We start from the raw sequence: 25732 nt of genomic DNA on the forward strand, positions 1-25732 counted from the left end.
GATAGAAATAAGACCTTTGTCTAACTTGGAGGTTTCAGTGAGAGTTCTTATTATGTTAACTTTTTTTATGGAGAAGGTATTCATTCTGTCACATTTTACTTTTGAATCTGGCAACTCAGAGTCGAGTGGGGGCTTGACTTCGAATAAGGCTTTGCCCCTGTTAAAGGCTGCCTGGATGTTGGGGTTGTGGTAAGCAGTCTTGGACTTGAAAATCATGTGTATGCATTCGGTGTGCAGAGATTTGTGGGATGTGAGATCCTCAGAGATGCCGTTTTTGCACCACCGCTTTTCCAAAGATCTGTTTGAGCATTTGTTGGGGGCAAGCTTGGGTGTGTACTACGAAGTGGATGGTTTGACCTAAACACGGATAGGCTTTAGTGGCATATGGGTTTCGAGTACCTCCTTAACAGAGTTGTTAAATAATTGCTAAAGGACTGTATCCTCCCCTGTGAAGGGGAATGTCGAGAAGGTTGCTTCTATGGTTGTTTAGTCGGATGTCCTTATGAACAGCATTCAATCACTGGGCCTGTAGCCTGACATTTATGTGGCATCAATGTGTGTGATAAGAGAAGAGAGATTGTGGCAAGGTTTGTCCAGTCAAGATGGAGTGGGTCTGTGCAGGAAATAAGTGAGGAGGAGGTGAAGACTTGGTCGAGTGTGTGACCTTTGACATGTGTCAGAAAAAGTATGATTTGTTTGAGGTCCATGGAGTTGGTGAGGTAGAGTAGTGAATCACGTAGGTATCCTGCTGGTTGAGACTGAGGAACATTAAAGTCTCTGAAAATATTACTATTAGAGAAGGAAATTGTTACCAATGAGAGAAGGTTGGAGAAGTCATCAACGAAGTCACCACTCCTCCAAGGTGGCCTCTGATAAGGTGGAAGGTGACCAAATTGTTGTGTGTTATGGGAAACGGGCATGAGAGGGATTCATAAAAGCGGGTCGTGGGTGTTGGGATTTCTGCATAGAGCCAGTCGATCTTATGGATGACCGCCACCACATCTCTGGATTTCCCTGTGCAGTCATGATGTTGGAAACAGTAATCATGAGCTAGGAAGACATCGATGATGTGGGAAGAGTCGAGTGTGAAAGAGTCTTCATTGATTTAAAGGTCATGAAGAGTGATATAGGATTTGAGGTCGCTGATGGCTGTTTGAGCAACTTCAGATCCAGCATGTAGGGTAGTTGGAAAGTGTTGTTGGGGCACACAGAAGATGTTGTCAGAGTAGTTGTCTTGGAGGCTTTGCTGTCTCAAACCTGGAGAGTATGGGGAGGGGATCTGGTGGCAGGAGACACATGGGGAAGACTACCTGATGTGTGAGGGGCAGAAAATCTGGCACCTTGACCCGATCAGGTCCAACCAAACACAAATAGGTGCCACAAACGGCCTCAAAAATTCACAGAGTTTTTAACTCTGCCTTATTAAAATTCTAAACAACAGGTCTTGAAAGACAGGGACGTTTGAAATTAATTGGGTCCCTGCGGCTCTCTTGACTTTCCTGTGGGTTCTTTCCATCCAAGGCCAAGCGTTACAAGGCCCCAGATGGTCCCAAACATATTCTAAAGCACGGTAACATCTTTAGTTTGGGTCCTTGCTAATCTGGGAAAGAAACAAAAAGGATGTGGCCTTCTGCATCTAGCTCCCTGGGCACATTTCTAAATGCTACTCTCCCTTTTGGGGTTTCTCTACTTGTTTCTCCCCTCACACTCTCTCTCAGTTTCCATCCCTCCCTCCAACTCTATATCCTCGCTTCTCTGTGATCATCCTAGTCTCTTAACCGGTGCCCCGCTCCTTCTCCTCTCCCATTTCCCTTTTCCTATCTACTCCCCTTCGTCTTCTGCTCTCACTTCCTGCACCTCTCTCACCTCTTTCCCTCCTTTCGCTCCCTCTACCTGCACCCTCGTCCCTCACTTCTCTCCACGATGACCCCCTGTCTACTCATCTATCTCCTGATCTTATCACACCCTTTCCACTTGTCTTTCCCCACTACCTTCCGCCTTTGTCTCTCCGCCCTAACCGCTATCACTCGTACTGCCAACTTTCACTTTCTCACCACTCTCCTATCATACACTCTCTCTATGACTTCCTCACTGTCGATCCGTCTCTAAATCCCCCTGCACACACCCCTATCTCTCTTTCACCTTTAACACCCTGCTCACCACACTACAGTCAACTGGTAAAACTCTCTCCTACACACAATACTCTACCTGCACTCTCTCTGAACACTGCCACTGTCTCCTCAGCACTCCTCTCCCCAGTCTGCCCACTACCTGGCCTCTTGGTTCCCCACCTGACTTTAGCCAAACACAGTTTAATCGCCTCTTTGCTGACATGGCATTTATAACCCAGACTTCCCTCTTCTAGTACTCCTCTAAGTCCCATGCCCCCTTGGCTAACCACTGGCTAAGGTGTCCCTCCTGAGGTTGGCACTTCTCCGGGAAGGTGTCAAGAAGGGTTTTTATCCCTGCCCCATTTCTATGGTGGCAACCATGTGCTCAGGCAGGCAGTAGTGTTTCTTGTGGCTTTTTCCATGGGCTGGTGAGTTTTATTACCACCTAGGTTTGGGGAGGATTTATGTGTTGCTCTGCTCCCCTGCAGTCTCTTCTCATTGTCAGTTCATTTTCTGTTGCCCCGCTATACTGTTTGGGGTATGTCTGGGTTTGTAGGGCCAGGTGCTGGGAGTGTCATAGCTTTTGGGCAGGGAAAATCCCAGTCCATTCGATTCCTGGTCTCAATTCCACTCCCCTAGATCCAGTCCAGGTTTTGTTGGTTGCACCCAGGTGCAATCTGGAAGTAGTGGTCCCTAAAAAGACAGAAGATAACTATGGACACAAAACAGGCTAACAGACAGGCTAACAGACATTGTGGAGGGGATAGAACAACCAGATCTCATATAGGATGCGCACTCAGGCTTGCAAAAATGCCCCCTCACAACTCTCGCACCCATTCTTTGGAGTAGGATCAGCTCTGGCATTCACCCTGGCAGACTCCATGTCGGCAAGACAGGGTCAAACCCCTGAGCATTTCCTATAGGTGATGGTCTTTTTCATTGCCCATCCTTTGCTGAGGATGTCAGCGATTAGGGCGCCTAAAGAGGACTGGTGAAATAGGTGGCTGGTGGGGCACTGAGTGGCAGACCCTGGGCACTAGCAGACTCCTCAAGACTGCCTGCCTGGAGCTGGGCTGCAGCCCTAATGTTGCCAACATGAAGGCAGGAAACTGGCGGTTGGCGGGGCAGAGGCATGGCAGAGCCTGGTCATGTGACCAGCAGCCACCTCAATGCGGTCTGCCTGGAGTTGGGCTGCAGCCCTAATATAGTCACCGGGAAGGTGGGAAAGTGGTGGTGGGCAGGGCTGCAGAGTGGCAGGGTCTGGTCAAGTGACCAACAGCATCCTCAATGCTGTCTGCCTGGAGGTGGGCTAGAGCTCTAATGCAGCACTAGGAAGGGGTAAATTGGTGTTAGCAGGGGCAGCAGACTGATAGGGCTTGATTACATGACGAGCTGCCTCCTTACCGCTGTATGCCTGGGGCAGGGCTGAAGCCCTGATGTGACTGCCAGCAAGGTGGGAAGCGGATGGTGGGTGGGGCAGCAGAGTGGCAAGGTCTGGTCACGTGGCCAGCAGCCTCCTCAACAAACCCTGCCTGGAGCCCTAATGTAACTGGTAGGAAACTGGTGGGGGGCTGGTAGAGGAGTGGCAATACATGAAGAGACGTTTGTTTTATTATTTTTTAAATGTATTTATTCACTTGGCTACATGTAATCACACATATATTGGCAGTGCAATGCCTTAGTATAGATCATATACAGTACAGTTGGTACATTATCAATGCCGCATGAATTAGCACAGTCAAACGCAGTGCGACATCTGCAAACAAAGCCTGTGCCCCATATTGCCATGAGAGTATACAAAATAGCTCGGAGTGAACAACCAAAGCAGCAGTGCCATCCATTGAAATGGCATCAACAAATAAGTAGGTCTGACGATATTAGATCTTTTTAGCAGGTAGAGTCTATAGTATGCCCATATGTCTTTGGGCTTGGACAATCGTAGCATCATGGCAACAAACAGTTCCTCATTGTCATTTGCCAATGTAATGTCTGCCAACCTTCTGTCGACTGTAGGAGATAATTTGCAAGTTCATTTCCTGAGTATTGCGAAGGTATCATGAAGTAAGACACAGACAACATACTTAAAGTTCAAACAAAAGGTATTTATTAACTTAAATGTCAGGATGGTTGAAGGCCTAACTTGCCTTCTGCTAATGTGGGATTTCCCTACCTGAACAAAACTAAGGAAAGGAAAGTATGAGCCAAAGAGTTCAAGTTAAATGTCTGTCTGTGTCCAAAACCTATACTTGCCCTCATAGCTAAAGCTAAACAATGTGTAGGGATGTCAATAATGAAAGTAATAGTGATCAACTGAAAGTTCTGAGCTTCTTCCCGCTCTTAGCTTCTTCTTCAGCTCCCTCCTTCCCCAAGATCCAGCAACAAAGTTCAAAGCAAAAGGGTCTTGAGGCTTTGTTCTCAAGACAGGAGTCACAATTCCTTGAGTATCAGCGTGCCCTTCACCAAGTCTTTACACAATTACTTTGGTTCTCACAGTTCCGGGCTCACTGGTCTAGGCACAGTTGACAGACCGAACGGTCCACCCATCACAACCAGGATCCCTAGACTTCTCAGCCCACACAGGTCATCCAGACTTGTCCCTGTGTACAGAGCTGTGCTCTTGTAGTTTTTCTTGGTTGGCCTCTGGGCTTATGTGCAATGTTCACACTCCTTTTTGTTCTCTTGATTAGCCTCTTAGCTCTGCCCGAAAGTGTCACACACCTCTTGTCAGTTGGCCTTGCCACTCTGCAATTATCCATAAAGTTCACTGTACGGTGGTCTTGCCCATGTCACACCTTCTTATAACACTCTTTTACACGTGCGCTCTTTCCTGTGCAATGTTTTCCAATGGGCACTTTCTCTTTGGCTGTCCTCTTCCTTGCCCATGAAAAGTGTTATTCAGTTCCATATTCAATAAATGAAATTCAAGGTTTCGTTCAGTTTGATATTCAATGTGCATTGGTTTTTATTTATTTATTTATTTATTTATGGTTATGTTTGATTTAAAGTTTTTTGTCACTTTGATGTTTAAATATGCACTAAATATATTTTTCAGTTGAATATTCAATAAGTATGCATTGTTTAAAGTTCTCCTTCAATTTGATATTCAATATGCACTCAGTATGTTTAATTACAAGTTGTTATTCAGTATTCAATGAGTATTTACTGTGCTTATTTTCAAGTGTCTGTGCAGTTCTGTAATTGGAACGCATTCTTTCCCCTCTCGCAGCATGCTTAGGTATGCCCTGGGTATCAAGTGCCACTCCCCAACACTTACTGGTACTTGGTTCCTGAACGGCTTCTGCTGCTTCTTTTTTCCTTGCAGGTTGGCAGAGCAGCTCCTGCGAGCCCTCTCACGTACCAGTGCCCGCCTCTTGCATGCTGGTAGATCTGCTGCCTCGATGGAGATGCAGACAGCGTTCTCCTTCCTTCTGCACAGTTCCACAACATGGTGGCTCCCTCTCTGGGCTGATGGCTGGAGTCCTGGCTCCTCCACAGGTCCCACCGTGGTTGCTCCTCCTTGAACGGGTTCTGTTCTGGTCTCCTTAGGACAGGCTTCCCTTTTTCTCTCTGAACTATGCTCTGGCTCTCATTGTATACACCTGCAACCCTCCAACAGGTTACATGTGGACTATAATCAAGGGGACATGCCTGACTCTCACCATACTCTGCAGGCATCTTCCTCATCCCAGTATCAGAGTGGTAAAATGTAGGTGAAGTGTGCATCACTCTTAGTCTCCTCTTCCTCGTCCCAGTACTTTTAAATGTAAAATGTGGTTTAATGAAGGGCGATGTTTTGCAGTACCCCATAAAGCTCGACAGAGGGTTAGAGTGATCATCAGTAGGGAAAGGGGGATGCCATGGCTCACCTGCTGGCAGCCCATTCCCAATCTCTGAGGATCCTCCACCCAGGTAATCCTCCATCGCTTCTCCACCCACAGGGTTGGGATCCAAGAACAAAAGAGCAATGGCCTTTCCCTGGCCACCTGAGTAAAGGATCCTGGGGAAGGGGGAGTGAGGAGGATACCCTCAGGTTTCTCAGAGTATGCAACATTTTGCTAATAGACAACAGAAATTTACAAATCTATGCTGAAGCAAAGGTAGGTTATTTGACACACCAAATAAGCATAATTGCAGAGTAGTTTCCAGTGCTGCCTCTATAATGTCCGCAAGTGTGTTACAAACCCCAATCCAAAAGGAATGCAGCGCAGGACAGGTCCAAAGCATGTGGAAATGTTGAGTTGGTATTGTATTAAACCTAGGACACAGTCCACTGTTCTCTTCGCTAATGCGTTTCATTTTGGCTGGTGTATAGTGTAGCCTATGCAACATTTTAAATTGTACGATACGAAATGTTGAATTTAGGCAGACGTTACCTGTCAGGCTACACATATCACCCCATTTTACATCTGAGATATCTATTCCATGATCGAGTGCTCATTTCTCACAGAATTTGCTTACCTCTATAGGTATAGCTGTCTGTACTATGTTATATAGCATAGCCACTACCCGCCGGCAACCATGGGAGGCAGCAATGTATGTGTGGATGGGTCCTCTGCTGGTCCATTGGGAAATCTAGGCCCCCTAAATGCCGCTCCAATTCTATAGAAATGTAGCCTGAAGAGTGATGTCGGAGTGCAATTGGACGTTGCAGCATGCAGTGGTAGGAATAGCTAATTTACATACCTGTCCCCAAGTATGTTGCAGTCCGCACCCAGCCAGCTGGTTTGTGTAGCTCTGTCCATAGTAGGTGGGGTTCTAGGTGAACGCCACAACGGTACCCATTTACTGTAAGGCACATCCAAACTTGTTACATGGTATATTTTCTACCATGCTAGTAATGTTGTTTTGAGTGGATCAACCCTACAGGAATCCATGTACGTGTTGGCAATAAACAAAGTGCAAATGTTACAATTGCCTGTGGCCGCATGTTCAATTTTCACATGAGGAGGGGGTTATGTGGGCCAGAACCAGTAGGACTCCATTCAACACAACTCAAAGTCCGGTGCATTCAACCCCACCTGCTACATAAGGTTTAGTGACACAGTGCCACTTTGTCCTTACTGCCCTGCATTGCCAGAGGAATTGAGATAAAGCGTTATGTAGGGCGCAGAAATACTTCTTACCAGGCCAATTAGGGAAATTCTGGAACAGATTATAACAGCTTGGGCAATATTAAAAACAATGTCAATGCGACTCGACCAGCTGCTCACATAGGTATACACTGCCATCTGTCCAGTTTGACATTCATTTGCTCACTGTATTGTTCATAATTATCAGTAAACAGTGATTGCTGACTTCTGCTTATCCAGACGCCTAGATATTATATCCGGTCTACTGACCATTTTAATGCATTTAACTCGGGCATAGGTGTCATGGCATTGGTGAGCGGGAACATTTTGGATTTGGATCGATTTATCCTAAAACCAGAGTAAGAGCCATAATTGACAATCTCGTTAAGGACAGGGTTCAAGCGGACATGCAGGTCCAAAGTCGCTCTTCATTAGTACTGCAAAAAAGGAAGCTCCAGGATACCATTTTAAAGCTTTTTGTGCATCTAGTGACACTCCCACTGCATGGCTTGATGGATTAATCTGTGCCATTATTTTAAATAGTCTGCGAGTGTTCAAAGCTGTGTAGTGACCAGGAATGAATCCGGCTTGGTCATGATGTATCATGCGACTCATTTAAGGGAAAAGGTGGTTAGCTTTTCGTGTACATTTTGATATCCATATTTAATAGTGAGAAGGCAGGTTACAAGCCACAATCCAAAGGGGGCTTATCGGGTTTCAGAAAAAATATAATGGTAGCCTACCGTACTGTTGGTGAAAGCACTTTAGTTGACATGGCCTCCTCCCACATGGACAAGAGATGACCAGCTAATAGGTCATGAAAGGTTTTGTAAAACTCTCCACTAAGGCCGTCAGTCCCCGAAGCTTTGCCTGCGGGCAAGTTATTAATGGCTGCTAATATGTCTCCTATGGTAACTGGTCGATCCAAATGGTCTCTTATAGTGGCTGAGATCAATGTAATCAGCAAACTGTCCAGAAAGGCCTCAATATCAGAATCCGTGTTTGCTGTCTTGTGACTCGTCTAGAGTGGTGTAGTATTGATGGAAGACTTCATTCATTTCTGTAAGCTCATGTATCACCTCACCTTTGCGATCATGTATGTTTGTGGCCCTGCACTCAACCCAATGCAATCTGCCCAATTGTTTGCCAGGGCAATCTGTTTCGCCATAACGTTGAGCTGTAGGTCTGGCCATGTATCTGAGTTCCCTGTGCACGTGGTCATGGAAGCAGTCTAATGCCCTTTTTAGGTCAGCTAACGTTTCCATGGAGGAATTGTGTGCATGCAGTGTCTCTAGTCTGCAGAGTTCTGTTTCAGAGGTCCATATATCTTTCTGAATGGTCTTCAACAGGCCCATTTCTGTGGCAGTGGCAATGGCAATTCCTCTAACGTGCTCGCCTTGGAAGCAAGGCGACACGTAGCAACACAGGTTCGATCCCCGGGTCCGCGCTTAGAAACCTCTGGGTATTAAGCGCATTATAAATGACCTATCATATATCATATTATGTATGCCAGACCGTGCCCACCGAGTATACCATGCCTAGGTTCTGGGCAAAGTACTCTCGCAGTGTAGAATGAAACACTAAGTCCTGCAGTGCCTGAGATTTAAATCTCCAAAAACGGCATGGCAGATCTACTGATGCAAAGGTCAGCCTGAGTACTACCGGCCCATGGTCAGAGCATGTGCGGGGGGAATGTCAATTGATAGGACCTTAAATAAAATTGCAGTTGAGAATAAGTAGAAGTCAATCCTGCATGGCATATCATGTTTAGATGAATAATATGTGTAGGCTTGAGATGTATGGTGTAGCCCTCTCCATACATCAATGAGCTCTAGCGTGTGCATCCCAGACTTTATGGTGAATGCGGCCTTAGGCAGGGACCTACCAAAAGTGCCTGTGCAGTCAAAGGAAATGTCCAAAATAGTGTTCATGTGGCCACTGTGAGAAACCTGAAGGTGTCTCACCAGCTAGTCCCTGGGGGGATCCGTCATCCAGGTAGCCAGGACACAGCCTTTGCTTTTGGATCCAGTTCCTGGGGGTGGACCAGTGCGGGAGGATCACCTGGATGAGGGGTCTTTGGGGATTGGAAGCGGGACACCATCCGGTGAGACGCAGTATCCCCTTCCATATAACACCTTTTCCCCATACTACCAGGTAGGATACCTGGGAACTCAACCCCCCCGCCCTTTCCAGACACTAACACTTTCTCACGGACAGCCCACTGTGAGCAACAACAGACTAACACCAGAGCTGTATACCTGACATGTCCCAACACCATAGTCAGGCAATTACAGATCATTACACACACCTGACTTCCATCACACTGCCCCACACGGATGAAAAGCGGAGCACGGAAGCACACACTGGGCAAGGCAAAACACACAAGTAGACAGCAGTTCGAAGATGGCAGTTTAATACCAGGCAAAAGACCGTGAGACCAGAGAGGGTCACCCAGAGGGAAGTACCCTTGAACTCTAAAGACTGTTACTTTTGTGAACAAAGCATCAAACCTGAACCTGTGCAGTGTGTCAGAGGTACCAGGGGCTCTCCTGTGTCGATAACCCAGGTAGGGAGGAGCGATTGCCGCCATGGTACTGTCTTTGGCTCCTACAACAAAGCGGCATCAGACAAGACAGCACAGCCGGTGAGTCAGAGAAACTGATACCGAAACTGATACGAACCAGCTTCTGGTTTGAACCAAAGTTGCAAGCGGCAGCTGAATGTAAAGAGAACAGTGTGTGAGGCGTTGGCTATGAGCAACGCAAATATAAGTCATGATACCTTATACAGAGTGGTCCGCCGCCATGTGGGCGCTCGTCCGAAGGTCTCTGTTTGGTATCTAACTGATGCAGAGTGTACGAAAGGGAAGATTGAGATTGAAGTGGTCATGCAGCGGGTCAAGCTAAACCCTGTGCACATTCGAAAGTGTTCGATAGTTTAAAGTGCATCGCCATTTGGTCCGGGCCCGGCTGAGGAAAGACAAACTGTGCAGGATATGAGCCCGGCGGAGGGGAATCCAACCTGGAACTTTTGAGTTGAAAAGGATCTGAGCCCAATTGAGGGGGGTCCAGAGTGAACACCCTATTTGTGTACATGTGAAATACTGAAAGGAAAAGAACATTTACTTATTGTTTTGGGCAGCAGGCCCTCCGAGTCAAGAGACTTGCAGAAAGTAAAGAGGCCTGGAGCCAGAAGGCCTTGAACTGTGGAAATTGAACTGTATCCTCATGCCACAGAAGCCAGAGTCTCTGCTTTGCTTGAGTGATCCATCTTGACCGTGACGAAAATGTGGGAAAGAGAGCCCCACAGCCCCAGCATCCTGACATATCATTTTGTGAACACTTCTTTCTTTTTCATGAACTTTACCCCACATTATTTGTAAATCAGTGGTAAGGATTGGCATAGTTTTTTTTTAGTATAGGCCTTTTTTATTTGAAAAGACTCCATTAGGACTGCATTATTATTATTTGATGGTCATAGCTTGCTCCCATCTGTAATTTTAGGTTTAGATAGGGGTTTATCACATCCTTGCGAAAGTTCAATAAACCCCCTTGAACTGTGATCACTTGTGTCCGTCTGCCACCATCCGTTCCATACACCACACCAAATAATCAGCACTTCTGGGTATTAGTGGAATGTATCAAGTACACTGTCATAAAATCCTGGGTCATCAATATTAGGGGCTGTAAGTGTTTACTAACAGAATCTCTCTATTAAAGAGTGTCCCGTGCACTACCACGTATCAGCCAAGTGAGTCAATTGTTGTATCAATGAGCGCAAAGTGCAAGGATTTATGTATGATGGTCACGACACCCCTAGACTGTGTCAAGTACATCGTGTAGTACCTGTAGTTTCCCCAGGCCCTTGGAAATGAAATATTAGTGATCGACACAGCATGTGTCTTCTGCAATAATATAATATTCGCCCTGTGTCGGTCTGTGTCAGCTAGGAGTTTCCTGGCCTTTATCAGGTTATTCATACTCCTTACATTCCAGCTCAATACTGTCACATTAGGTTGCACCATTGCATGTCTTAGGTATTCGCATTAGGGTGTGATTGTAGGCAAGTATTGAATTGAATGATCTAGTTAGTGCAGTAATCAGTATGATGTTAGATACCCAATCATTTTTAACTTGTTCCCCATATCCCCTGACCACCCTACCCATCCTCACCACCAGCCCAAACACAGCAGTGCATTCCCAAAGCATACCCAGTGATAACAGAAAACAAGCCAGCAATCGTGCATGAGGGTAGCTCCTGGTGCTCAAACCTATCAGCCTTGCCTATCAATTATGGAGATTGATTACTTATAAGGATCCACAATGGCAACCAAAAAAAAGGGATGCAGCTGTGAGTTGCGACATATAGGAGATACAATGGATAACTGCAGAACATGTAAGGCTACACAATGATTAGCCCAGCTCAGTGGTGCCTGCAAGCACACTGGTGCACTTGCCAGTCTCGCGCCCAGGCAGAGGAATCTTAGATTCAATAAAGTCAGTTGCCTCATCTGGAATTGTGAAGAATAGAGTCTTGCCTTTATGCTGGAATCACAGCTTCACAGGAAACCGCATTGCATAAGGAATAGATCTCTCAGGTAGGAGTTTTTTTCCGCTGGTGAACGTTTTCTGCTCTTCTTGCACAGCAGCCGAGAAGTCTGGATAAATGTAGAGTCTGTTGGATTGGTATTGCAGCTCACCTTTCTCTCTAGCTAATGTTGTTGCGGCAAGACCGCCATTCTAGGTTGTCACATTTGGGTATTGGGAGTTTCGAGTCGTTGGATAATTTAGCAAGGTCTGATTTCAAGGCAATGAGATCATCTTCCATCTTGCTAATCCTCCCATCGGAATCAGTGATCCAGGCTGCCTCTGTATACAGCTTAGTGTGCAGCAGGGTAATGATCGCTGTAACGTCATCCTGCTTATTACTTACTGAGGCAAAACCATTCTGCATACTATCCAAGATAAGCTGGGAGTTTGGCAATTCTTGCTCTGGTTGCTGCTCTTCACTCACACTATTTACGCATCCATCTTCCCCTCTTTTTTGCTGCTTACACTGCCAATGGGCATTGTGCCGTGTAAAGGCTAGGTGTGTAAGCTGTAAAGTGGTGTAAAAAAAGTACCCTCCAAGCAGGAACTATGAGGTGGCCGGTCGTGAGGGCTCTCCCAGCTCCACTTGAGTAGGGACGAGGCTGCTGCATGACGGCTAAATCACAATGGTGTCCCCCAGCTCAACCACTCTCCCATTACCAGGATAGGCAAGCCAGGTGAGTGCCAGGGTGTACTGCCAGTAGGGTGTGTCCCAGTAGGTGTTAGGTCATCCTGCACATGGAGCCAGGGTGACCAAAGCTGCAGCCCACCAGCTGTACAGCCACCTGCCCAATCAGCAGCCTACCGCTCTATGGGAACCCGGTTAGGCTTCAGCATTTGTGGGGCTCTGGCTGCAGTCAAACCGCACCTGGGTGACAGGCCATAGTGCAGTAGGAATCTGGTGGGATGGCATATCCTACCTAGGTGCTGGGGCGCTCTGCCACAGAGCTGGTAGGATCACTGGCAGATGCTGTTCGCAGCCGTGGCACACCTCAGTTCGTGGCAACAGTGTTCCACTTCTATTCTCGGTATCAGGTGCCGGTCGGGACCAAGAATATTTGCAGGGTTATGGGCATGTTACGGTAGATGGCATGAGATGGCATGAGATGGCAAGGCGCACGGTCAGATTGCAGCCATCTTGCAGGCTGCTCAGCAGCACCCACCTCCAGACTTTAATTTATAGTACCACATCTCATGAACCCTGGGCACTTGTTTCCAACGCAAATGGAGAAAAGAGATGGGGCACACATATGCATCCCTTCAGGGCTGCATGGTTAAAAGGTCAGATTACCCTAAAAGCACTTTTTACCCCTGGAAAATAGCATATGTAACCGATTGTGTAAGACAAGCCTCGAACGTAGCCATCAGTTAGTGATTATGGACTCTTGGCAAGTGAGAAATGGTGTGCTGTGTGCTTGTGGCGAACTGCAAGGCCGAGTGACTTTATGCTTTGTTAGTAGCTTGCTAATTGAAATTTTTACCACTGATGTACGAGGTGGACTAAACATTTCTGGAGTCTCAGGTACCTCTAACTTCAGACTATACATTTCGCCACTCCACAGTCTCATTCCAACTAACAATAGGGTATGTTCTCTCAAAAGGAGTGATTTATCTGCCATTTGGGGATACCTCAAAGACACTTTATGGATTACTGACCAAAGTATCTCCTTTTTTGGTATGGCCTTTTCCTACAGTGACTCACAAGAGGGTCGGGCTTGACATTCTTTACACAACTTCTGTGCTCCATATGGCACATCCTGGTCTTTCTAATTGTTTTCACTATGTATGGTAAACCACACAGACATTTAATCATACAAATAACACTGTTGGTCTTGCAGGTTGTATACATTGTTTCCAGCCACTCTCTAAACACAAGTCAATCTCATTGCTGCATACTCTAGTTTCAAATACACTACAACTACCACAAACAGTGTCCGGTGATTGTCCATAAGCCCCATTGTGAAGGATAGTCGGTTGTTATTCCACATTCTTATTTCATATATCTTTTGTAGACTACCATATCTGTTATATGTGTGCTTCTTTTGAAGGAGAAGCATGGAAGTGGGTGTCTGGGCTTTCCACGTTTTAAGCTATGCCAATGCCTTTTGATTAGAGAGTTCACCTTATTAGATGCCATTGAGAAGGTAGTAACAAGAGAGCATTTCTCTCCTTCTCGAGCTCGCTAAGATTATTTCAAAATGGACACACAGGGGATAGATAGTGTGTGGGCCCACAAACCCAGAGGTCATAATTCCCGAAGAGGGCCATTCCTACAATTACAGTATAACGAAGATTAACAGGACATTTAATTGTCCTCTCAGGACTGACATGAGATACCTTTTCTCCCATCAAGCAATGGGTTCAGCACTAAAGAAAGGGCCATATATGGAGTTTAAACTGGCTTACTAAGATTACACTCTGGGTAACATTCATACACTCTTAGGAAGAGGGTGAGATGATTTACTTTGATTTTTTTTTATCATATTAGAGAATGACATGTGCTTTCGTGGATGGGGAGACCACCTTTAGCCTTTTTTAGTGATGACATGGAGCTAGATACTTCCTAATGTTATTAAGTACAGGGATTAGTAACGAGAAAGCTCTGTTTTTGGACAGAGTGAGTTACTGTAGCCTCCATAATACACGTACCAATTGAATTATTTATAAATTGTAAATTACTACTCAGGAGGACCGTCATTCTTGTAAATTAAGTTGGAGTTATGCATGTTATAGATTTTGGTGAATGCACGACATAAATAAAGGGTGTTCACAATGGTTTAACTTGAAGAATTTCCTTACCATTTACCATGAATCCCAAATTGGTACATGCATTCCTTGAGATTATGTTTATATATGTTATTACATTGTCTTAACACTGGAATTGACATTTTCCATAAAGCACACCAATCACAAACTGGAAACAGTCTGTGGTACTTTTCAAATGTGGAAAGTATGCTGCATGCTTCATATTTCAGCTTTTCCCCAGAGCTTTGCTCAGCTCATCAAATACGTTTTAAACATTGTCTAGATGTAAAAACGAGCAAAGAAACAGTGTGGAAAAGCAGCACACTCTTACTCAAACATAAACATATAAACATTAGAACATTCGGACAAAAATGTTAAGCAGGATTAGAAGACCAATGTTTAAAGTAGAGATAACAGGCAAATAATGAGCTTTAAAATAATAAGGATAAACTTGGATAAGTGATATGATATAATCGTTAGATGATAATTATTTAAAACGCACCTGTACACAAGTGGTCAATTCAAATCCCTGTGATGTAGCCACAGCAAGGGGAGGAACACGTGTTGCAGTAATAGCAATAGGGGAACATATGTATGTTATGAACTAGTTTAATCATTAAAGTTTGGATAAAAACCTACAAATTAGGAGTATGACTTTATCTTGCAATAGCTCATGCAGAACATGTTTGGAACATATTTGACTGATTAAAACAATTATATTGCAAAACATACTAAAGGTTCCCTACAGATCATAAAAAATCAAAGCTGGTTTATAAGGTGTAAAGTGTATGCCCCTTAAAATCAGCCTAATTGTTCAATGCTGCACTACTTTATAGGATGGACAGATGAATACAAAATGTGCCACGACTTCCACCATTGTACAATCGCATTTACAGACACGTGGCTCATTTCCTTCTTTTGTCCATTTAAAAGTTTTGCTCTTCAATGGTAACATATCAAATGTTAGTCTGGTTATCAAAGAGCGCTGATATCTTTGTGTGACCCAAGATAGGTATGGTTCACAGTTGAATGTCAAGTTCAAGACAGTGTGGTATTGCACCCTAAGATTTGCTCGCTCTTCTCTTTGTTATAGAATTCAAAATGACAGCGTTTGAGCCTGTTTCTTGAGTTTGCTCTAACAAACGAGGGCTGGGGGGTTATACCATGCATCCAGACCCAGATGTATTAATTGTGGTTTATCATATTTTAGCCATCAAATCCTTTTTGCCACTTCACTTTTAGACATGCCATTCAGCATGATTTGGGTCAAGCCGGCCAGTGGGTGGTGTGAGAAACCTGAAGGTATCCTCACTCCTAAATCCCATGGATTCTCTTCTCAGGTGGCCAGGGAAAGGCCATCGCTCTTGGATCCCGGCTCTGGGGGTGGAGAAGCAAGGGAGATTCACCTGGATGAAGAGTCTTTGGGGATTAGGAGCTGGGTGCAACCAGGCAAGACATGGTATCCCCCTATTGCCACTGATGATCAACCTCATCTTTCTGCAACCTTTCTGGGTAATTGTAAGTCAGCTCCCCTAGTTTCCCCTCATGTGACACTTAACAGTACTGAGACGAGGAAAGGGCAGCTGTGAGCAGTGAACACTACCATTTTACCATTTTGGTACTGGGACGAAGAAGATGCCCGTTAAGTGTTTTTAAATCACACCTTAGCATACGGCAAGTTACAATTGGTAATAGGTCTAGGATGGCTTGGTTCTTTTGGATTTGAACTGGGCTTCTTGGGGAGAGGGGTGACTCTAACTGTCTTGATTGAATCAGCTGCTGAACCATCTTTAAAGAGGTATTTACAGATCTGGTCAAGAAAGGGGCAAATACATTATTGTGTTCCACAATCTATTTTGGTGGGAGAAAATGAAAAGGCAGAATGTTTTTAAGCCCCGAGTTCTATGATCTGCTGGTCCATGGGAGTGGAAAAAGTGGTCATGCTATTTTTGATTTTGTTTCTTGTATTAGTGATTTTAGCCTCTAAGGCAGCCTGGACTGTTAAACAGTCCTGGCTTGTCGGCTGAAAGGTACTTTGAAGTGCCTTTGATTTTTCTAATAGTTTTAGGATCTCAAAGAGTTTCCCAGTACAATTGGAAGATTGGTGGATCAAGGAATTCATAAAGTTATTTTTGGTGTCCACTATTTTAGGTTTGTATATTTTATCAGCCTCCTTCCAGGCAATTCTTTTTTCCTCTGATTGATGTATTAAGCATCAGGATTTAAGTTTACGCTTTTGTCTTTTTAGAACACTAAGCTGTGGGGTAAAACAATTTTGGTGTCCAATATTGTCCCTACCAATTTAGATCTAAGAGGGGTGGTAGCACCTATTTGAAATTACGACTGATGACTGTTTTAGTGTGTTTTTGGATGAGGATCTATAAATTAGATGTGGAAATCTATAATATAATGATCTTAGCATATGCATGGGCTGTTTTGATTAATATTGACTTTCAGATTTCTTGCAACTACCCAATCCAAGATGTTATTTTTCCCAGTGGTGGGTTTGTTGTTATGAACTAAACAGTTGCTATTACTCAAAGAGAAGCCAAGTCAATCACTTCTTTGTCCTGTACGTTTCCCTGCCAGCGGTACAGGTCTCCCAAAAAAAGTGTTGGTGTTTGGGCCCGAGAAAATATTTAAAATGTGAATGATTTCTTCATTAAAATCTGGCATTAAGGAAGGCGGTCTGTAGATTAGGACATGTATGCAGCTATGGTTTGCGAGGGTCATGTAAAATCCCACAGCCTTTACAAGATGGGAGAGGCAAATAGGCCTTAATTGGTTTTAACAATGATTGCCTCCTCCCACCCCCCTCCATAGACTTGGGCTTGGTTTTTGCATAAAATCAAGACCCCTGTTGGGACTGCTAGGTCAATCATAGGACCACTGGTGTCCAAAATCCAAGTCTCAGTGAGACACAGGATATCTAGGTTACTGTCAACAATAAGGTCCTGGACATCTCATGCATGATTATTAAGGGATCCTGTGTTGAGAAGGGCAATTTTTAGGTTTGTCTCATTCCGTAGTTGAAGGGATCTTTTTTCTCCAGAAGCCTTCTCTGGATGATTAAGGGTGTGGGGAGGTTATATTTCTCTCCCAGCTTTACCAAGAAAAGTAGGCCCCTGTGTGATGGGGCGGGTGGTCAATTGATCGGGGTCAGTACCCTTCGTAATGTTAACTGACTAGAGGAAGTCTTCATATTTGTTACTGGGAAGCCTCATATCCAAGCTAAGTGATACAGGAACTTGTGGTGCAACCGTCTTAATATGGTCACTAGTCCGGGCTGAGAGCTCCTCTGCTAGAGGCCCGGAGGGACAATGTGATGTAGGTAAAACTACATTTATATTGAGGGAGTTCTTATTTCCAACTGACTTTTCGAGGTCACTCAAGGCATCTAGTTTCTCTAGTTTACGTTTATTAATAAGAGCAAGGTGGTTAGCTCTTAGCACAGCTAATGATAGGGATTGTTTGGGAGGAAAGCCCATCTTACCCAGGAAATGCTGAAATACGGTCCACACAGGAAAAAGAACAAAACTATACCCCAAAATTACCTGCAAACAGGAGTGCTGGACGCCAAACGTAGAGCACGTCGATGACCGGCGAAGACCGGCTTGTTACTAAAGCGCCTGCCGTCTCAGTATGTAGACCAGCGGGAAACTTGGGGAGTGTACTTCCCGGTGCTGTCCGGGCATCACACTTTCCGTGTGAGTGCTTTTTCTCTCTGCAGAATCAAGGTTACAAGTAGGATGGTGCACAGAATCTAAATCTAAGCGCAGGAGGTTTAGGGGAGGGTTGGTCCACTGTGTGCAGCATGGCAAAACGCCGAGGACTGCAGAGAGAGGCAGTCTGTGGAAACATGTCGTGGGAGCTGGGCTTCCCATGGAGTGGACTGAACGTGGAGAAGGGAGCCGTGCGGGAAGGCTCTCCCTTTCCCTTATGTTCAAGGTGCTTGTTCCCATATCTTGAGAGGTCCACACAGGAGTGTCTGAGGGGCAGGAGCTGGCACCCTAAACTCAAAAGCAGAAAGCGGTGTGATCTGCGCTCCTGGAGGAACTGTTAAAGCGATCATTCTGACAAATGAGAAACCTGGTGCGCGAGTGTATGAACAGTTCTATTATTAAGGAATACTTTGTATCGGAGTGGTTGCGCGTCTCAGAAGATAACATTTTCAAAAGTCTCTGGTGTAAATGATTGTGGATTGTTAAACTGCCAGGAACACTTTGTGATGGTGTATTTAGGGAAACATGTTTTCAAAAGTCTCTGAGTGCTGGGCAAGTCATTTAAAGTTAATCAAACAAATAAAGAACAGCGGATTTAATTAAAAATGAGTCACGAGCAAAAACCATATCGATCTATTGAAAACTGAACTGAATAAAAGCTTTGAAAAATAACATGCTGCGTCCAGAAGGGAACAGAATTTTAAATTCAAGTAAATCCACTGCATGCTGAGTTTTGAAGTGAACGTAACTTTAAAGAATACGCGAAAACAAAATTATACTGAAGCTTGATTTAAAATTAAACTTTAAAATGAAACCAAAGCGAGGAGTATTGGATACCAAATTGTGTGAAAGCTGCAAACTACAAAAATAGGCATTTGAAAGCAGAATCAACTGAACTTTGGAAAGACAGGAATAATTTTTGTGGAAACGGAGTTAAGTCTTGGGGAAGGGAATCCTTGAGAAATGTGTTAACTTGAGAACCGAACCTCAAGCTTCTTTTGTGTTTGAACTGTGTTACTTAGAACTTGGGCAAGGGAATGCTGAGTATTGGTTAAAACAATATCACCTTGAATCCAAGGAAGGTAATTTTGAGACTTTGTGTGGAATTGTTGGATACTTAGGGAAGGGAGCTGAAAGAAAGCTGCAACCTGAAGGAAGCTCCGAACATCATGTTGAACACTGTTTATTTTGGTTGCTGACATCCCTACATATTATACAGATTTAGTTGTGAGGGCAAGCATAGGTTTTTGACACAGACACATACCTAGGTTGAACGCTTGTACTCAGACTTTCCTTAGTTTCATTTAGGTAGGGAAATCCCACCTTAGCATCGGGCAAGTTAGGACTTTTTCCATCCTGACATTTAAGTTAATAAAGTGTTATATTTTGAAATCTGAATCTGTTGTTTGTATCTTGCTTCACAATACCTTCACAGTGGATCCAAAAAACATAATAAAAGGGGTTTAACCTCAAATAATCTATTAAATACATCATAACCAGTTCTTAGTGAACAGAGAATATTGTTCTGCTCCTAATAATTTCCTTAAGAACCCGTTTTCGCAGAATTCCTGCAGGTTGATCTTGCTATAGGCCCATGTGCCCCAGTTTAAATAGTTTTGCACGATTAACTCATGATATATGATTTACTGAACGGTGACAAATATGCTTTGCAAAACGGAAAATGGCAGCATTTATTTGCTTCATGCACCTAAGTTGTCCCGGGAGGATAGCTCAGCAGCAACGTGCTCACCTTGGAAACAAGACAACACGAAGCAACAAAGGTTCGATCCCCGGGTCCGTGCTTAGAAACCTCTGGGTATTAAGCACATTATAAATACGCTACTAAGACATATTCCGGTAACAGTGGCTCGCTGCCCCCGGGCTGTGTGAGCGCTTTAAAAAGACAAATAAATAATTAAGTGCTTTATCTATGTGCATTCCCATGAACGTGATGACCAAGTAGTTATAGCTATCAACCCATTCCCTCTTTTGGTTTTTACACCTTCTGCCTGTACCCCGGTAATTTCCTTCTCCCCATCACCATATTCATGGACTTCGAGATATTCATTGATAGTCCCTGCTTGTCCATAAACTCTAAAAATGTATTAAGGAGGCATTGGCAGGCCTTTTCTATACGTTATAAAAAAACTCGACCTTCAGTAATAAGATATATGTGTGTCCCGCTACCCTTTGTATACTACTAATATTGGTAGGTTCCGACACCAAATCATTAACGCATAAATTAGAAAGAAGCAGCACAAGAGCACAACCATGCCGTGCTCCTCTAATGGAGGGGAAGGGTGAAGATATTTAGCTATTTGGTCCATATTTCACTTTAATACTCAACTCTGAATGCATGCTCTTTAAAATAATTAACATTGGTGGATGTATCCTCTTATTCAATGATGTCCACAGTTGACCTCTGACTTTATACAGAAAAGCAGCTGTCCGCTAACTCATAGGCAGCTCGAGGAAACAGAAAAGTAGTGTCTATGGAAAGAAGAAGATGGCTAATTATTGAAAACGTTTATTCATGCACCTCGCGACAGTTAAATAGAGACACAACATCTCAACAAGATTAACGCGCAAACGGATTCACAGTAAGAGTGCAGACATACAAACATCACATCTCAAACTAGAAGATTAAAGTGCATGCAATGGTTTCAAAAGTTGAGGGGCAGACAATAATTTGAACATGTACCTTCAATCATGTGACAAGAGAGGTAAAGTGCAGACAGTTATTTAGACATTTGAAAAACTAAATTCCCAAAACAACTTTTCTGGGAAATTCTCTCTGGCCAAGTCTGAAAATGAGGCTTGCTCCAGATATGATATATTTTCACAATAAGTATTTTGATGGAGCTCAAGAACCCCAAGGGCAGCAGAATCCCATACAGTCGTAAATATTAATTGAAAATGTCCTCAATGCACTGAGCAGTCCTTAAGAACCAGCACCCTCTTTGAGAATTGTTGGAAAGACTGCTGCATATGTCTAACAATCACCAAATTACTTCAACAACACCGCAGTTGACCCATCTTCCTGCAGACAAAGGCACAAAAGATGTCCGTGAATGCCAAATAAATTGCCATTCCTTGATCCCGGAATATCCTACTGGTTAATATTAATAGATTTAGAACGTGTTCACTTGTGTCTACCTACCCCTTCCCTAAAGCCATTATGTATTTTGACTTTTGTGTAATACTCGTTTGCCCTGTCTAAAAACATGGTATGCATTAATCTTCCAAATGATTTTGCTACCCCATCTAATAGACAGATGAGTAACATCCTGGATCCCCTTTGTAGTATTATATATGGTTAGTATTGTCTTAACTGTGTCATTTATTTCTTGTTCATACAACTTCTGGTTGGTAATTGTGCCACATGGCATTGCTGCCTAGGCAATTGTTTTTGAGGTACAGAGTACAAACAAAATGTACTGTGGATAACAATTAGCATGATTTATGTAGTTTTTTAAAATAACTGGTTCCTTTTTTGAGCAGTACCAGGCTTCATTGGATAAAGTAATTTAGGTTACCAAAGGATGAACATCAGTGACATTTCATAGACTTATGAGTATGAGAAGGGAACTGAGAAACGGTCATGGACATCAACCAGATGCAAGGGACACTAGGCCTCATACCAACCCTGGCGTTAACCAAGGCGCTATTAGCGCCTTGGTTGACGCTGTTATCTTTCCGACTCCGCCATGGTGAATGGCAGAATTACCGCCCCATTCCAAGGTTGGCGGGGTCGGTAATTCCCCATTCACCAAAGGCCCTTCCCCATTCCCATTTTTGCCCCATAGGGCTCAATGGGAATGGGGAAGGCGCTAATTACGGCACCGTAAATTACGGTGCCGTAATTAGCTCCTAGGTCCCTTTGCGGGTTGCAAAAAGCAGGCGTTAAATACCAACCCGCAAAGGAAACTCGGAATAGGGCGGTAAGGGTTTAACAGCACCGGTCTCGTTAACGGTGACCGTTAACCCTTACCGCCCTACTCGGAATGACCCCCACTGTCTTTTGGATCCGCGATTGTGTCCTAAAGAAGTGACTTGGCTACAAAACAAGTGTTAACACATTACAACACTAAACATATGAGAGATACCTCAGGGTTTGACGCACTATATAAATAAACAAACAGTTGAACAGTAAAAGAAAATGGGCCTCATTACACGGTAGGCGGTGAGCCATGGCGCTATTAGCGCCATGGCTCATGCCGGTAAAATACCGGCAACGCCTTGGCGGAAAGGGGATTTACCGCCCCATTCCAAGGTTGGAGGGGCGGTAAATCCCCCTTCCACCATTGCCCTTCCCCATTCCCATTTCTGCCCCATAGGGCTCTATGGGAATGGAGAAGGCACTAATTACGGCACCGCAATTTGTGGGTGCCGTAATTAGCTCTGAGGTCCCTTAGCGGGTTGGATTTTAACGCCTGCAAAAAGCAGGCGTTAAATCCCCCAACCCGCAAAGGGACCTCGTAGTAAGGCGGTAAGGATTTACCGGTACCGGTATTTTACCGGTACCGGTAAATCCTTACCGGCATCCGTGTAATGAGGCCCAATGTATGAAAAGAAACTGACTTGCTTGGATTACTTCTCAATGTACCTTCAATAAACGTTACCTCTCGCGTAGTGCGGGACACAGGAAGCTGCAGCGAAACTTTAATATACGTAGCACAGAGCGCAGGCATATGCCTGCATTGCCGCATTTCCTTCACTTTCCCAATCATTTCAAAGTAAGAGCAACTACAATCTGAACTAGGAAACGTTAAAATACAAGCATCACAACGTTAAGAGCCAGGTTGGAAAAAACTAAACCGAAACATAACAATATGAATCATCCAGGGGGTTTCTCAGAAGATAGTTAAAAGGTAAGCAGCAGGCAAAGAGATACAATATTCAGGGCAGAACACTTACTATGCATGGCAGGGAAAATAAAATAGGTCTGGGCTGAGCTGCCAGGAGCATGGTGGGAGGACTGAGGGCATTCTCCTGGAGAGGACAGATCCCCCAATCCTAAGCTTCTGAACTGATTTGTTTAGCTGTCTTAAGGGGTGGCAACCCCTCTGTTTATATCCAATGGTGCATATGCCATTCTCAGGAATGAAGGGTCTGGGGTGGGCAGTCAACTTGTCACCTTCCAGTGGTTTTGGCCCTCAGATTCCATGATCCTTCACCACTGCCTATGCTGGCTGGGACTGATGGGAGTTGCAGGCCATATAATATCTGGACAGGTTGGCTACTCGTGGTGGGTGCAGGAAAGACATACATGTTCTATGGTTGTCTATCTACGGTGGTCAGCATTAGTCAGACACAGAGCTGTAAGTATCTACAGAAAATTAGACCCTCCTTGCACAAGAGGTACAGAAAGCTGCAGGGATCTGAGGGTTGTACTCCGGTAACAGCCTGCATGTGGTGCACAGTGTACTCTGCATGCAAGTCATTGAGCCCTTTTGGTAAGTGTGGAGATTGCACACTGTGCTGCGTCATATCTACAGAACAGGAGGCAGCTGGGTGTTGGGCACCATGCAATAAAAGCATATCAGTTGGTGTGCGGTTCTATTCCTGAATGCCGCAGGGTGAGTCCTCGAGACTTACAGTATGAGTCTGTAACTAAGTGCCATCTTATGACGGCGATTGGTGGGGAGGAGAGGGGACAAATAGGTTAACACCTGGAATGACTATGTGATGATCTAGGTCTTTTAGTTTGTTAACTCTCCTGTTGTAACCCTTAAATCCCCCAACAGACCCCAGCGTGTTTTCCCTTGTTTTAATGGCCTCCTTTCTGTGTGTCTGTCTGTCTGTCTGTACAGAGCTGCTAGCCCTCCCCACCCGACCTCTCCGTGGATGTGCTTTCCCAGCAGGTCAGACCCCTCTACCTCACCTTTTCACACTGTGTAGTTGCTGCCTGCTTACTCCATTGTTGTCTTGATTGGGACTAAGGGGAGAGCATAGGGAGCGGGGAAAGAATCCTAAAAGGCAATTTGACTGTTCTGGTGAATGCAAACGTTAATGTCCACCTTTTAACGTCATGCATGCCCTACAGTTTGGGAGGATAATAAAAGGATGTGTGATATTTGCACACAAAAAAGTATGTTGCATTTGTGTTTGTGGAGGCGATAAGGCATGCATGGGCACTGTAAGTTAATGGGTGAACACGTAATGGTCCCTTTTCTTGAGAATAGCTCTTTAAGTGCTCTAGGGGCTCAGACCACTTAGACATGTTTTTCTGAAATAGAGAGTTTACACAGGAATAACTTGCCTCATTCCGGGAATAGTGGGGGTTGCATGGATGGAATCACCGATTTGCCAGGGGGAAGCAGAGGCTGACCGAGATGGGGCAACGGAATCCCTATACGTGTCATTGAGATAAGGAAATAGTGAGGGGTGGGTAGGGTGCATGCCCCCCTAGTGGTGGCAAAGACACCCAAAGCTTTGCCACTTAATGTTTGCCTCTTAGGTCTTTTGAGTGTGGGCGGCGGCGGGGGGGGGAGGAGGGGATATCCCCAATATCCCATTGAGGGATAGTTTCTGCTCTCTGGGAAAACTCAGTTGTTAAGATTTGTGAATGAGGAAGTTTGGGATTTTGAGGGCCTATGGAATGAAGAGAGCATTCACCAAAGAACAAAAAGCCGAAGTTGAGCTAAGAGGCCAAACATGTTCCAGTTGGAATAGCATGCATTTTTGTGGAAGCATGAAAATAAAACACAGCTTGCAATGGTTGACAGAAACCCCCTTTACTGCTGTCGAGATGTACTGATGCAATAAGTCTCTTATTCCAGTGGAGGGCGGGGGGATTGGCGTGTTTGGCTGCTTCAATTCAACCACTTACTATTGACTTTTCCCTCCTACATTTGCAGGGTTTCCAGAAGCGGCACAAGCTGAAGGACCTTCGCCGGACCCCCATCTTCGTCACGGCAGAGGACGAGAGCCCCCTCCCCAAACCCAGCTTCTTGAGGCCTCGCTTTTAAACAGACCAACTTTTCAAGTGGAATCTTGCACCGTCAAAGTCATTGCTCATCCTCTCTCGCCAATCCAACCTGTGAAGAGGTGCCTCATGAGGAAAGGCAGGTGTACGCCTATACTGCGGAGAGGATCCAGATGCACCAGGTGAGGTGCTGGTTGCCTAGAGACAGGATGCGAGTTCCTTTTCAAAGACATGCCTCTGGGGCAGCTGATCATGAAGGATGCTCTATTAGACGACACCTCATATGGGGGGGAAAACTCTAAGCAGAAGAGGACTTCAACAGAAGCTGAAATGAACACAATATACCCCCCTCTGCAGTAAGCTTTGCTCTTCTTATGGAGCTTGTGGACAATTTCAAGTTTTACATATGAGCTCTGGCCTTTAAACCCCTTCTTTCCCTGGACTTTGGTGAGAGGCTGATGCATTTCTGCACATGACTCAGGTGCCAGCCGCAGTCAGGAGCCGTTACTGTACAGCACTGTGACCGTGGGAGCCATCCTATGTTGTTCAAACTAGGGGAAGGTGTGCC

General features: G+C 44.8%; 1 protein-coding gene across 8 annotated transcripts in view; it reads left to right on the top strand.

The window, feature by feature from the left end:
- Positions 1-25732, top strand: part of RAP1GAP (RAP1 GTPase activating protein) — a 1905843-nt gene that overhangs the window by 1876260 nt on the left and 3851 nt on the right. For 7 of the 8 annotated variants that reach the window (XM_069610366.1, XM_069610368.1, XM_069610361.1 and 4 more), the window contains one exon: positions 25097-25732. This exon is cut by the window's right edge and continues 3851 nt beyond it. In XM_069610366.1, coding sequence (XP_069466467.1) covers positions 25097-25207 — 111 coding nt within the window. In that variant the 3' untranslated portion in view covers positions 25208-25732. Of the gene's footprint in view, positions 1-24049; positions 24101-25096 lie in introns of all 8 variants that reach the window. The other variant, XM_069610364.1, reaches the window with a different exon arrangement.

This window comes from Ambystoma mexicanum, chromosome 8 (genome assembly GCF_040938575.1).
Source record: "Ambystoma mexicanum isolate Mex_15411 chromosome 8, UKY_AmexF1_1, whole genome shotgun sequence".
In the NCBI taxonomy this organism is placed as follows: domain Eukaryota; kingdom Metazoa; phylum Chordata; class Amphibia; order Caudata; family Ambystomatidae; genus Ambystoma; species Ambystoma mexicanum.